Below are 15,399 nucleotides of genomic sequence, written 5' to 3'. Positions count from 1 at the left end.
TTTTTCTACTAGGTTTTCTATTTGATGTAATTTCTTTGGTGGGTTGTTATCTTCTGAGAAACCCCAACAATTGTGAAAAGATTGGATGGATTCTGTCCATGTGTTTCCCTTTGTGTCTTGCTCAAGATTGTACACCTGTTTTACAATTCTATTATCTGGTAGTTGTTCCAGTCTAAGACTATATCTTTGGACAAGTTTAGCTATAGTTGGAAAAATAGGGTACCTGCCGAGTTCGGCTCTAGACATGGTATTGCTAGCCTGCTTTCTTAGACCTAAAATCCATTTGCAAAATTTCAAGTGTACCTGTTCGAATGGCATTTTATTAATCTTTTTCAGAGACATGTTTTTCTGTTTTAGTATCTCCTGTGACCAGACCTCACTACCATAAAGCAAAATTGGTTTGATGAGTTTGTCAAATAAGTTCATGCACAAAAGAGGTTTGGAGATGTTTTGAGAGGCAAGTGCTCCTTTAAGGGAAAACAGGGCTTTTAGGGCCTTTTTCTTTAAATTTTCAATTGCTTCCTTTAATGAGCCAGTATTGGAGAAAACTATTCCCAAATATGGGTATTGTTTTACTTCTTCTATGGGTTCATCATTTATGTAAAATTTTGTTTGATGGTCAAGTTTGCCCTTCTTCCTAAACACCATTATTTTTGTTTTCTTTGTATTAATGTGTAACTTCCACTTTTGACAGTACTGTTCTAATTTGTTCAGTAGATTTTGCAGTCCATCCTTTGTTCTTGACAGTAGGACCAGATCATCGGCATAGAGTATGTGATTGATGCCATCTACCTTGTCTGTGGCTTTGCATGTGTGGAAGGATTCTTTTATGTCGTCTATAAATATATTAAAGAGTGTTGGGCTTAGATTATCCCCTTGGCGGATTCCAATCTTAGCAAAAAAAGGTTTGGTATAGCTGTTGCCTGTGGAGATTCCTAATTTAGTATTTTTGTACATATGTTTAATCAGATTGTAAAATTTTCCTCCTATTCCAAGTTTCTGTAATTTGAGTAATAGACCTTTGTGCCATACCGAATCAAATGCCTTTTTAAAATCAATAAAACATGCATAGACCTTCCTATTTTGATTTGTATATCTGTTAATAATTGATTTAAGTGTGAAAATGTGATCAGTTGTTCTGTAACTTGGTCTGAACCCACCCTGTTCTTCGCTGAGTTTGCCTTCCTTTTCAATCAAGTCAGTTAGCCTATTTGCCAGAATAGAATTAAATAACTTACCCAAACAGCTTGTAATGCAAAGACCCCTGTAATTTGAGGGATCCAGACACTCACCAGACTTATAGAGTGGTATGACTATGCCTAAATTCCAAGCATCAGGGATCTCACCAGAGTTTAAGACCAGGTTAAAAATTTTAGTCATCGCACCAGTTAGGTATGGTCGCCCAGTCTTAAGCATTTCATTTCGTATGCTATCTGCCCCAGGTGCTTTGCCATTTTTTAGCTTTCTGAGTGCTTTTTGGACCTCCAGAATGGTTATAGGGTCATCTAGTTTGGGATTCCCAGGGCAATCTTCATATTTTTTCAATTCATCATCAATATCATTGTCACCTGGAGGCGGGATACCACACAGTTGTTGGAAGTAATTGTGCCATACATCAGGGGCAATAAGGTTGTTCTGATCCTCTTCTTTTTTAAGTTTTTTGATAATTTGCCAAAATTCTTTGGGGTTCTTTTCTTCAATGTTCAAAAGCTTTTCAAGGAGGTTGTCTTTATGTTCTTGTTTTTTCTTTTTCAGAAGTTGTTTGTACTTTTTGCAAGCTTGATGATAAGTGTGAGAGATAAAGTGATTATTCGGGTTTTTGTGGAGTAGTCTCCCAAGGTGTTTAACATTCCGTTTTACTTCGATGCATTGATTGTCAAACCAGGGCTGTTTTTTATTCCCTTTTCTTGGATTACTATTTTTCTTTGACATTCTTTTTGTACGCAGTGATGCACTAGCCGCGCCATCTAGGATTTTATTAAAAGACTGACATGCCTTATTTACTCCCTCTTTAGTAGTTGGGAAGGTGGTAGTTTGAAATTCACATATGGCTTCTATGTTTTTTTCACTTTCCAGTTCACTAAGAAATTTATCTGCAGAGTCATTGCCCCAGATGTACTGATCTTTGAATTTTTGAAGCGGAATAATTTTTGGTGACTCCTTGAAACCCTTACTTGCAATTGTGAGATCTAGAAGACAGTGATCTGAGATATAGTCAATTGGGTGAACAGTGAAATACTTTACACTATCAACTAACTTATCACTCAAAACTGCATAATCCACTGCACTACAGCCATTTTGATTGTAACATGTGTAGTACCCTAATGAATTTCCTAACACTCTTCCATTCAGTATTCTCAAATTGCTGCTAATGCATAATTCTACAAGGGTTCTTCCCTGAGAGTTTATGATACTGTCTAAGTTGTTCCGAGCAGGAGTGAGCATATCTGTGGGGTGGCTACCAGGCACTGGGATACCGTGTGTGTTATCATTTTTGATATAATCTGGGAGTGTACCAGTTCTAGCGTTAAAATCACCCATGAGGCATATCATGCCATCTGATTGATACTGAGCTATTTCCTCTTCAAGGATGTCAAAGGTAGCTTCATCAAATCTCCCATTCTTTGGCTTAATATATACTGCACACACGAATAAGTCTTTTTGGAGACCGAAACACTGTCCTGGTAGCCTTATCCATAAGGTATTCTCACTTTTGCTAGACATTACATGAAGAGCACCACTAAATTGTTTTCTGTAATATATGACTATACCGCCGGATGGGCGTCCTTTTGTTTTCTTTTTTGTTTTTATTTTGTAGAAGTGGCCATGTGTTCCACTAGGTAGGACCATTTTTGATCTCAGGGTGCTAAAAGTTTCTACACATATGAATATATCAAAATTTTCGACCATCTCAACAAAGTTTTCATCAGTAAGTTTCTTTGCTAATCCTCTAATATTTCTCATACCGATGCGTAACATGTTTCTCTGTAATTATTGATATCTCTTTAAAAAACATACAAAAAGACCTATCCACACTACTTCAATGAACTTACTCAGTGTTATACTAGTAATTAATCAGGGAGAAAATCTTCTTTTTCTTTTTGTTGATATTCACTTACTAGTAGTAGTTTTCAGTATTTACTTAAAGCATTTAGTTGGTCACTTAAAGCTTTCAATTTAAAAAAAAAAAAAAAAAAAAAAGTTCAGCTTCATCTTAATTAAAATCAATACATCCTCATCTGACTTATGGATTATATGTAGTGATTTTTACAGACACTTTCCTTATATTATTTTCAGTAGGAAAGTAATTAGTAAACATAACCATTGTGTGTATATTTAGAATATAAGTAGTAAGCTATAGTGAGAATGTTTGCAATAACTTATAACTCTTTCATTTTATAGGTTGTGACTATTAGTCTTTCTTTCAAAGTAATGAATACTAATAATGACTATTACTTACATATGGCATCCACTGGATATTTGTAGTTCTTTACTGTACTTGTGAGTGATCATATAACTAGCTTTGGAAAAGAATTACCTTAGCTTATGCTCTAGTTTGATTAAGCAGTCTCTCAGCATTTTAAGTTCGTTACCAATATTGCTATCCTTCTGTGGCACTGGCTGTGGCTGATGAATGTCATTGTTACGCCGATGTTGGTGTACATGATGGGCAGGAAAGGTACGGCGAGGTGTGTGTCTGGCAGCTTGTTTGATGTTGCGAGCAAGCGATATTGTCCCTTTAAAGTTCAGGTGAATTCCATCATGGCTAAATAGCCACCGCTTGTCAGTGATGTCAGTGTTCTGGATGTAGGTAACATTTTCCAATGATTGACAATATCTTTGGGTGAGAGTGTTTGTTTCCTGAGCTTTTTTGTTGAATGACCAGTTACCCCACCGAGGTAGTATGTTGCTGACTATAATTTCAGTGTCAGGATATTTCTGCTTAACACTTGTAATCAAGCTCTTCAATTCGTCACAAGTTTCACGTGGTTGTTGTTTTTGGATGTTGTTTGATCCAATTATAAGAGAAATGGTTTTTGGACTGCCCCAGTTGCTCTCCTCGATCACTGCCTTTGCATCTGATATTTGTCCACCACTCAAAGCAAAACAATGGCTATTGGTCCCAGGGAAAATTTTGTTAGCATTGAGTCCCTTTCCAATTGAGCTAGATACTATTGCATTATCAAGGGGTCCTGTGTTGATTTTAATATTCCATCTTGTATGTCCAGGGCCTTTTTCAGTGTTCAAAGGGTATTGGATACTAGTGCCATCACTGTTTGTGGGGGTTGTGGTGATTTGAGGTTGTACATCCAAAGTCTCAGTTACTTTACCCTTGGGTGGGAAAGATTTGTTTTGTGCAGCTCCACTAGAGGGTATGGTGTTAGTAGAGGATGGTAGGGGATCCTCTTCTCCCACCTGTATCGTGGACACAGGTGAACATGTCATGTTGCTGGTCTCTACGTGATTTAGTTTGATGCTGGTTAGCACAGGTAGAGGGGTGGGCTTCATCAATAGGTTACCTGTAGTTTCTGATATCTGTGACTCCTTGTTACCTGGTCCATTGTTTGGGAGAGGCATCTCTGCAGGTGCTTGTGGCGAGGTGCAATTATCTGTCACATCTATGATGCATTGTACTCCACAGTTTGTTGTTGGTGATTGGGGAGGAGGTATATCACACTGAGTTCCAGTATCTGTTATCTGGAAAACAATATATATCCATAGAAGACTTCTCCTTACTATCAATGCCAGATGCAGATTACTCCTTACAATGGGTTTCTGGAATGGGTTGCTGTTATCACAACATTTGACAATGTCCTAAATCATGCCACATATCATGTATTGTACACATGGATAAGACATAGTGCTGCTCTTGGTGCTGTCTTTTGCTGCCTGCATCTTCATGGTAAAGGTACTCTGGAAAAAGAACAATATAACTGAAAAAACTGAAAATAACATAGAAAACGCTGGCAAATTCCACGACATAAAATAGTTAAACGTTAATAATTTTTTCAAATCTTGTCCAATATTTCTGAAATTTGTACAAATGATGCTTAACAACAATAAAAATCTGTGATTAGATGATCTGTTGACTGTATTTAATGAAAAGTGTTTTTTGGGACAACATATTTGGGAAAACTGAAATTTACGTTGAAAACACTGGCAAATCTCATGACTTAAAATAGTTAAACGTTAATAAAATTTTCAAATCTTGTCCAATATTTCTGAAATTTGTACCAATGATGCTTAACAATCATAAAAATCTGTGATTAGATGATCTGATGACTGTATCTAATGAAAAGTGTTTTTTGGGACAACATATTTGGGAAAAATGAAATTTACATTGAAAAGATCTGGCAAATCCAAGGACTTCAAATAGTTAAACGTTAATAATTTTGTCAAATCTAGTCCAGTGTTTCTGAAATTTGTACAAATGATGCTAAACAACAATAAAAACCTGTGATAAGCTGATCAAATGACTGTGTCTAATGAAAAGTATCTTCTTTCGACAATATCCTTGAAAAAAACTGAAAATTACACTGAAAAATCTGGCAAATTCCATGCCTTAAAATAGTTAAATGTTAATAATTTTGCAATGTGATTATAAAATAAAATAGCAAATGTGATGATTTGAGGTTGTTTGTGTAGGAGTTTGCAAATTACCTATAACTGTTATCTGGAAAACAATATATATCCATAGAAGACTTCTCCTTACTATCAATGCCAGATGCAGATTACTCCTTACAATGGGTTTCTGGAATGGGTTGCTGTTATCACAACATTTGACAATGTCCTAAATCATGCCACATATCATGTATTGTACACATGGATAAGACATAGTGCTGCTCTTGGTGCTGTCTTTTGCTGCCTGCATCTTCATGGTAAAGGTACTCTGGAAAAAGAACAATATAACTGAAAAAACTGAAAATAACATAGAAAACGCTGGCAAATTCCACGACATAAAATAGTTAAACGTTAATAATTTTTTCAAATCTTGTCCAATATTTCTGAAATTTGTACAAATGATGCTTAACAACAATAAAAATCTGTGATTAGATGATCTGTTGACTGTATTTAATGAAAAGTGTTTTTTGGGACAACATATTTGGGAAAACTGAAATTTACGTTGAAAACACTGGCAAATCTCATGACTTAAAATAGTTAAACGTTAATAAAATTTTCAAATCTTGTCCAATATTTCTGAAATTTGTACCAATGATGCTTAACAATCATAAAAATCTGTGATTAGATGATCTGATGACTGTATCTAATGAAAAGTGTTTTTTGGGACAACATATTTGGGAAAAATGAAATTTACATTGAAAAGATCTGGCAAATCCAAAGACTTCAAATAGTTAAACGTTAATAATTTTGTCAAATCTAGTCCAGTGTTTCTGAAATTTGTACAAATGATGCTAAACAACAATAAAAACCTGTGATAAGCTGATCAAATGACTGTGTCTAATGAAAAGTATCTTCTTTCGACAATATCCTTGAAAAAAACTGAAAATTACACTGAAAAATCTGGCAAATTCCATGGCTTAAAATAGTTAAATGTTAATAATTTTGCAATGCGATTATGAAATAAAATAGCAAATGTGATGATTTGAGGTTGTTTGTGTAGGAGTTTGCAAATTACCTATAACTGTTATCTGGAAAACAATATATATCCATAGAAGACTTCTCCTTACTATCAATGCCAGATGCAGATTACTCCTTACAATGGGTTTCTGGAATGGGTTGCTGTTATCACAACATTTGACAATGTCCTAAATCTTGCCACATATCATGTATTGTACACATGGATAAGACATAGTGCTGCTCTTGGTGCTGTCTTTCGCTGCCTGCATCTTCATGGTAAAGGTACTCTGGAAAAAGAACAATATAACTGAAAAAACTGAAAATAACATAGAAAACACTGGCAAATTCCACAACATAAAATAGTTAAACGTTAATAATTTTTTCAAATCTTGTCCAATATTTCTGAAATTTGTACAAATGATGCTTAACAACAATAAAAATCTGTGATTAGATGATTTGTTGACTGTATTTAATGAAAAGTGTTTTTTGGGACAACATATTTGGGAAAACTGAAATTTACGTTGAAAACACTGGCAAATTTCATGACTTAAAATAGTTAAACGTTAATAAAATTTTCAAATCTTGTCCAATATTTCTGAAATTTGTACAAATGATGCTTAACAATAATTAAAATCTGTGATTAGATGATCTGTTGACTGTATCTAATGAAAAGTGTTTTTTAGGACAACATATTTGGGAAAAATGAAATTTACATTGAAAAGACTGGCAAATCCAAGGACTTCAAATAGTTAAACGTTAATAATTTTGTCAAATCTTGTGTAATATTTCTGAAATTTGTACAAATGATGCTTAACAACAATAAAAATCTGTGATTAGATGATCTGTTGACTGTATCTAATGAAAAGTGTTTTTTGGGACAATTAATTTAGGACAACTGAAATTAACATTGAAAAGACTGGCAAATCCAAGGACTTCAAATAGTTAAACATTAATAATTTTGTCAAATCTAGTCCAGTGTTTCTGAAATTTGTACAAATGATGCTTAACAACAATAAAAACCTGTGATAAGCTGATCAAATGACTGTGTCTAATGAAAAGTATCTTCTTTCGACAATATCCTTAAAAAAACTGAAAATTACACTGAAAAATCTGGCAAATTCCATGGCTTAAAATAGTTAAATGTTAATAATTTTGCAATGTGATTATGAAATAAAATAGCAAATGTGATGATTTGAGGTTGTTTGTGTAGGAGTTTGCAAATTACCTATAACTGTTATCTGGAAAATAATATATATCCATAGAAGACTTCTCCTTACTATCAATGCCAGATGCAGATTACTCCTTACAATGGGTTTCTGGAATGGGTTGCTGTTATCACAACATTTGACAATGTCCTAAATCTTGCCATATATCATGTATTGTACACATGGATAAGACATAGTGCTGCTCTTGGTGCTGTCTTTCGCTGCCTGCATCTTCGAATTCATGGTAAAGGTACTCTGGAAAAAGAACAATATAACTGAAAAAACTGAAAATAACATACAAAACACTGGCAAATTCCACGACATGAAATAGTTAAACGTTAATAATTTTTTCAAATCTTGTCCAATATTTCTGAAATTTGTACAAATGATGCTTAACAACAATAAAAATCTGTGATTATATGATTTGTTGACTGTATTTAATAAAAAGTGTTTTTAGGGATAACATATTTGGGAAAACTGAAATTTACGTTGAAAACACTAGCAAATCTCATGACTTAAAATAGTTAAACGTTAATAAAATTTTCAAATCTTGTCCAATGTTTCTGAAATTTGTACCAATGATGCTTAACAATAATTAAAATCTGTGATTAGATGATCTGTTGACTGTATCTAATGAAAAGTGTTTTTTGGGACAACATATTTGGGAAAAATGAAATTTACATTGAAAAGACTGGCAAATCCAAGGACTTCAAATAGTTAAACGTTAATAATTTTGTCAAATCTAGTCCAGTGTTTCTGAAATTTGTTCAAATGATGCTTAACAACAATAAAAACCTGTGATAAGCTGATCAAATAACTGTGTCTAATGAAAAGTATCTTCTTTCGACAATATCCTTGAAAAAACTGAAAATTACACTGAAAAATCTGGCAAATTCCATGGCTTAAAATAGTTAAATGTTAATAATTTTGCAATGTGATTATAAAATAAAATAGCAAATGTGATGATTTGAGGTTGTTTGTGTAGGAGGTTGCAAATTACCTATAACTGTTATCTGGAAAACAATATATACCCATACAAGACTTCTCCTTACTATCAATGCCAGATGCAGATTACTCCTTACAATGGGTTTCTGGAATGGGTTGCTGTTATCACAACATTTGACAATGTCCTAAATCATGCCACATATCATGTATTGTACACATGGATAAGACATAGTGCTGCTCTTGGTGCTGTCTTTCGCTGCCTGCATCTTCATGGTAAAGGTACTCTGGAAAAAGAACAATATAACTGAAAAAACTGAAAATAACATAGAAAATGCTGGCGAATTCCACGACATAAAATAGTTAAACGTTAAAAGTTTTGTCAAATGTTGTCCAATATTTCTGAAATTTGTACAAATGATGCTTAACAACAATAAAAATCTGTGATTAGATGATTTGTTGACTGTATTTAATAAAAAGTGTTTTTTGGGACAACATATTTGGGAAAAATGAAATTTACATTGAAAAGACTGGCAAATCCAAGGACTTCAAATAGTTAAACGTTAATAATTTTGTCAAATCTAGTCCAGTGTTTCTGAAATTTGTTCAAATGATGCTTAACAACAATAAAAACCTGTGATAAGCTGATCAAATAACTGTGTCTAATGAAAAGTATCTTCTTTCGACAATATCCTTGAAAAAACTGAAAATTACACTGAAAAATCTGGCAAATTCCATGGCTTAAAATAGTTAAATGTTAATAATTTTGCAATGTGATTATAAAATAAAATAGCAAATGTGATGATTTGAGGTTGTTTGTGTAGGAGGTTGCAAATTACCTATAACTGTTATCTGGAAAACAATATATACCCATACAAGACTTCTCCTTACTATCAATGCCAGATGCAGATTACTCCTTACAATGGGTTTCTGGAATGGGTTGCTGTTATCACAACATTTGACAATGTCCTAAATCATGCCACATATCATGTATTGTACACATGGATAAGACATAGTGCTGCTCTTGGTGCTGTCTTTCACTGCCTGCATCTTCATGGTAAAGGTACTCTGGAAAAAGAACAATATAACTGAAAAAACTGAAAATAACATAGAAAACGCTGGCAAATACCACGACATAAAATAGTTAAATGTAAATAATTTTGTCAAATCTTGTCCAATGTTTCTAAAATTTGTAGAAATGATGCTTAACAATAATTTAAATATATGTTGGAATTTACAACAGGTGACTATATACAACTTTTTCAATAGCAGTATATGAATCAGCTGTGCAACAATTTTTGAAATGGAATAATATCTGTAATTTAAAAGCTGGAACATAATTTATATCTTATTTTCTAACACAGAAATTTTAATTTTCTGCATAAAATGAAGCCATTACCTGTCTCTCAATACATGTGTGTGTTAAATTGACAAGCAATCTTTACAGCTTTATGAAGGCCATTACCCAGTGCACTACCTGACAACCCATTTCTTTGATATCCATCTTCATTCTAAGCAATACTTACTACACCCTTCCTCATCACTGTTATCTCTACAGTCATTGTCCTGGTCACATCTTCATGATAAGTTGATAAAGCAGCCATTATCACATACAAACTTATATCGAGGACATGTGTGATCCACAGGAAGACAATAAAAAATACATCTTTAAAACAATCTACTTTATTTTCAAGTGTCTTAAAAACTGTTCCTTCAATTTCTTTGACAAAGCAATAAAATATCCGAAAGATTTATATAAAAATTCTTACATCAGTAGCAACACAAAACCACTCAAATATCAGGTATAACATTGAACAAGATGAAAACTTGCTGAAAGGCTGTAATTAAGCAGCATTACAGATTCAAAAACTCACTGAAATATGTAAAAATCTAGAAGACAATGCAATCTACTTATGACGATTTATGAAACTCTATTGTTATCTGACATTCTTGAAAATAAGTCTGGAGTCATTGTGTTTTTTTTTTAGTATAGTCCCGTGTCTCCTAGTACAGTGTAGTAGTCTAGAGTCATTGTGTTCCATTGTGGCAGTATAGTCCTGTGCCTCCTAGTACAGTGTAGTAGTCTGGAGTCATTGTGTTCCATTGTGGCAGTATAGTCCTGTGCCTCCTAGTACAGTGTAGTTAGTCTGGAGTCATTGTGTTCCATTGTGGCAGTATAGTCTTGTGCCTCCTAGTGCAGCGTTTTAGTTTGGAGTCAGTATTCCATTGTGGCAGTATAGTCCTGTGCCTCCTAGTACAGTGTAGTAGTCTGGAGTCATTGTGTTCCATTGTGGCAGTATAGTCCTGTCTCCTAGTACAGTGTAGTAGTCTGGAGTCATTGTGTTCCATTGTGGCAGTATAGTCCTGTGCCTCCTAGTACAGTGTAGTAGTCTGGAGTCATTGTGTTCCATTGTGGCAGTATAGTCCTGTGCCTTCTAGTACAGTGTAGTAGTCTGGAGTCATTGTGTTCCATTGTGGCAGTATAGTCCTGTGTCTCCTAGTACAGTGTGGTAGTCTGGAGTCATTGTGTTCCATTGTGGCAGTATAGTCCTGTGTCTCCTAGTACAGTGTAGTAGTCTGGAGTCATTGTGTTCCACTGTGGCAGTATAGTCCTGTGCCTCCTAGTACATAGTAGTACAGTGTGTGTGGAGTCAGATGATGGACTGGAAAAGACAAAAAAGTCAATGACCAGGGTTTTTCCTCAAGATCCAGAATATTAAAATTACATCAAATAATCTGCAAAGAAATATTTTATAAAAAAAATTAACCAAATAAAGTATTGTTGTGAGTCAAGGCTGAAGCATACACTGTACCAGTAATGATAATAAAGAGGTGGGTTTATGGTGCTTTCTGAAACTCAGGATGGTAGTGCTAGTACACGTAAGTGGACACTCCATGGGGGGTTTGTGTTACTCATAGTTCAGTTCATATATTACTATTTCGACACGACTCCATAGCAAAAAGGAGAAGTCCCACTTATAAATTATATTAGAAGGCATAACGTCAGTTCTCCAATTAATTATCTCACCTTCATAAGCCATTGGGTAATTACAGAAGAAACGAGAATGGAAAAGTTGAAGTAGATGACGGCTTGCAATCGTGTCAGTTCTCCAAAAACACTTTTAATCTGCAGCGTCAAGGTTCTGCAGCACATTGTAAAATCTTCACCAGCACATTGCATCGTGATGTGAACAGTGAACAACTGACACAGTCGATACCATATGTATCCGTCACTTTAGATGTCTCATCCTGAATTCACCGATTAAGTTTGTCAATAGAATCTATAACAAAACCATCTAAGAAAAGTGTCCTGATGTATGGTGAAACTCTGTGTGCAGAACGTTTGATGAAAATTCCGAGTTTTCAACGTCACTCTTTGCCTAGTCTACGCCATATAAAAATTGTTTAGTATAGAGGGCGCTATGCAAGAGGTGAGACTTAGGATTTGTAAAGGACTGCGGCCAGTATCAGCAACAGGTTCACCGCCTGCTTTCTAAGAAACTCGTGCGAGGAGGGAGAGATTTCTGGAACCGTAACAGATATGACCAGGATCCAGGCACTGTGATATATATTACGATATATTGTGATTTCTATTTAGTAGAAAGACTCAAGGTCGAGAGCTTCAACGAAGTGTCAATCTGATTGGTTTAAAGTTAAGGAAACAATACAGGAACCGTCCAATGAAATTCTTTTATACAATAATTATTCCTGTTTATTGTTTTAGTAAACAAAGCAAAGAGACAATGTCTACACAGTCGCTGGTAAGTTTTATTTTTTATTCAAAACTGAAATTCTGTAGCAAGTTCAATGTAAGCCCACACAGCGCCTTTTTATCCGTCGTTCATGATTTTTTATGTGATTAATTAATATTCTTAAAAATTTCTTGTCACATGACGATTTGCTGATCATTCTGGTAATAGTACAAATGTAGTTTACACCACAAACTACCAAATAAAGATACAGAATTCTATGTATCCCGTTAACATGATTTCTTTTATTTATTGTACATATTGCAGATGATAGCTGATATGGAAAATGAAATAAAGAAAGAAGAACAGTGTGCTCGTAAGTTGTGTGCGTGTTTGTATAATCAGACTGTATGTGTTTTATAATACAACGGGCCTAAAACTACTCTTGCAATTTTTTGTTGTTATATAAATTTTAAAAAATTAATTTGTTCATAATAAGAAAGTACGATATCATATTCTTTATTTACATTAATTAAGTGGTCAGTTTGAGTGTCTGTAATGTAAATATTAAAAACGATATATTGATAGTACATGTATTTCTTTCTATTTTACTTTTTACTCTGAACAGCCAAGGCCACTGTAAGAGTTTTCTTAACCAACAACTATTTAAAGGCCAAAGTGGTGGGCAGGGGAACTGCCCTCGGGGGATGGGACCCCCAGAAAGGTGTGAACCTGTCAAGGTTCACTGATATGGGGGTCCCATCCCTCAGGGCAGAGTTTCTCCTGCCCAAGGGCTCAAATATAGAATGGAAATTCATTAAGCCACAAAATGTAAGTATGAGACCTTTTTTTTTACAAAAATAAATGTGCCATCTTATTCCAGAGTGGGACTACATGTACAAGCCTGAAGTCCACACAAGTGGTAAGTCCACACCATTGCTCTATTCAATCAACTTGATGCATTTTTTATCTTTTAGGAAGGATTCATGAAATAAAATAACAACAACACCCTGACTCACAGGGTGCAAGTCTGGACCCTCAGGGGCTGTTGGCAATGAATTTGGAGACCTAGCTAATGTGCACTAACTCCATGGAAACTCTCACTGAATACAATCAGATTAACAGACTAACACGCTTCTCTCTGTCTCCAACATACTTCAACATACTCACATAAATGGTATTACTTAAAATTCAATTCTGTTCTTTCAGGTGATACCAAAGAAGAGAATAATGTAGCAATTGTTAAGACCCAAAGCATTGAGGAATTAGGTAAGGCTGGAATCATAGTAAAATAATAACATTCATCATCATCATCATTTAGAGCCTATAGTGTTCCACTGTTGGACAAAGGCCTCAGCATGCTTTTTCCATTGTTTCCTATCCTGAGCCTCAGATTTCCAGTTTGGCCAAGGTTTCTTCTTCCAAGACTTCCAGTAGTCATCTAATTCATCCCTCCATCGTTTGACTGGCCTTCCTCTTTTTCTTTGTCCAATAATATCATTATGAATTTTAATATACTTGCACACACACATACACTAACAAACACACATACACATGCACATACACACCACAAGCGTGTTGCTCACAAAGTCTATTTTTTAGCATACTTATGAAGATAATTTATTTATTTTTAAGTTAGTTAAATCTTTGAATGTGTCTTCATCAAAGTGTAATGGGCCTACTGAATCTTTTTTGAACATGCACAGATATGGAATGTTAAGTTTGTATTTTTAAATTATAAAATATTAAAATATCATTTTTTTTCTTTAGCTGATATCAAAGACACAAAGAGTGTGTCAGATGCTGAGGGCAGCGAGGAGAGAGGTAAGACCAGGGCCGTAGCCTGAGCAAAATACCAGGGGGGGCAGTAAGCGGACACGAGGGGGCGAAGCCCCGAAGGGGGGAGGGTGTGTCACCCCTCCCACGGTGTGGAAAATTTTTAAAAACTTTATGTATAATACTGAATTTTGGTGCATTTTAACTGTTATTTATTGCTCAATCAGAAGTTAGAAATTGTGGGTTCATTTTGCCTGGGGGATAGCTCCCAAGGGAGGGATAGCTTTTTGGCATGAACTGAGTTGGCTAAAAACAGTACACCTTTGTAAACAGATTGTTGAATGATTGTCTAGTGGTCATGAGTGCATTTTCTCACAGAATTGATACCAACTTTGCAATTATTTTTTTTTTACCTTTGCGATTATTTTTTTGCACCTCCAATCCCAGGGGGGGCAGCTGCCCCCCCCCCCCCCCCCCCCCCCCCCCCCCCCCCCCCCCGGAGGCTACGGCCCTGAAGACAGTAAGGTCAATTTAACAGGTGTTCATTTAACACACTTAAAAAATTTACACACACACAAACAGGCTTTCAGACACAAACAGGAGCAAATTGAGGCTGTCTTCTGGGTCTTCCGCAAGATGGTTAGAAGTTTACATTGATGGGGATTTAATTTTTTGTCAGAAGACAGTCCACAATGGAGGATGGATCAACAAATATAATTTGCAAGACTGTCAGAAAATCTCTCAAGACCCGCCCCTTACAAACATTGTGTTTTTATTCCCTGTTCAGTGATCTAAATCTTTGAATACATCTTTGACTATGGTATTGAATCCTTGTTGTGCATGGGCATGGAATGTTGAATTTGTGTTCCATTTTTTCCTTCAGTTGATGTCAAAGACACAACAACTACTGTGACAGAGCTCGTGAAGGAGAGAGGTAAGATAGAATAGAATAGGTCAATAGAACAGGTATCAATTTATGACACTGATGACATGTGATTGTGCATGTACACACACACACACACACACACACACACACACACACACAATCAAAGGCACTGTACTTGCATGCATGTTGCACAAGCAAAGTCTGGCCTTTGACAGACTTAAGGAGATACTTTATCTTCTGAAAAATTAATGCTTTTGCTGTGTAAAGATTGAACACATACACCCCATTTCCATAGATTTTTAGATCGATCTATCCCTGTGGG

General features: G+C 35.2%; 2 protein-coding genes and 1 long non-coding RNA gene across 4 annotated transcripts in view; all 3 read right to left on the bottom strand.

Annotated features, from left to right (window-relative positions):
• The window catches only part of LOC106164374 (uncharacterized), a 629,853-nt gene that overhangs the window by 399,900 nt on the left and 214,554 nt on the right, over positions 1–15,399 (bottom strand). The window lies entirely within an intron of this gene.
• Positions 3,535–4,688, bottom strand: LOC147762085 (uncharacterized). Its single transcript, XM_087011440.1, has one exon. The coding sequence runs from the start codon at positions 4,576–4,578 to the stop codon at positions 3,535–3,537; it is 1,044 nt and encodes a 347-aa protein (XP_086867566.1). The 5' UTR covers positions 4,579–4,688.
• LOC147762084 (uncharacterized) lies at positions 10,394–12,270 on the bottom strand. Its single transcript, XR_015333690.1, has 2 exons — positions 11,755–12,270; positions 10,394–11,389 (listed from the first exon to the last, which is right to left on the bottom strand). It is a non-coding gene; the product is annotated as an uncharacterized LOC147762084 (long non-coding RNA).

Source organism: Lingula anatina, chromosome 4, assembly GCF_051362555.1.
Source record: "Lingula anatina isolate TDL-2025a chromosome 4, LinAna3.0, whole genome shotgun sequence".
NCBI classification, from domain to species: domain Eukaryota; kingdom Metazoa; phylum Brachiopoda; class Lingulata; order Lingulida; family Lingulidae; genus Lingula; species Lingula anatina.
This window is presented reverse-complemented; position numbering and strand designations above follow the sequence as displayed.

Coding starts and splice junctions, on each gene's coding strand:
- LOC147762085 (XM_087011440.1), bottom strand. CDS start 4,578: ATGCCTCTCCCAAACAATGGACCAGGTAACAAGGAGTCACAGATATCA.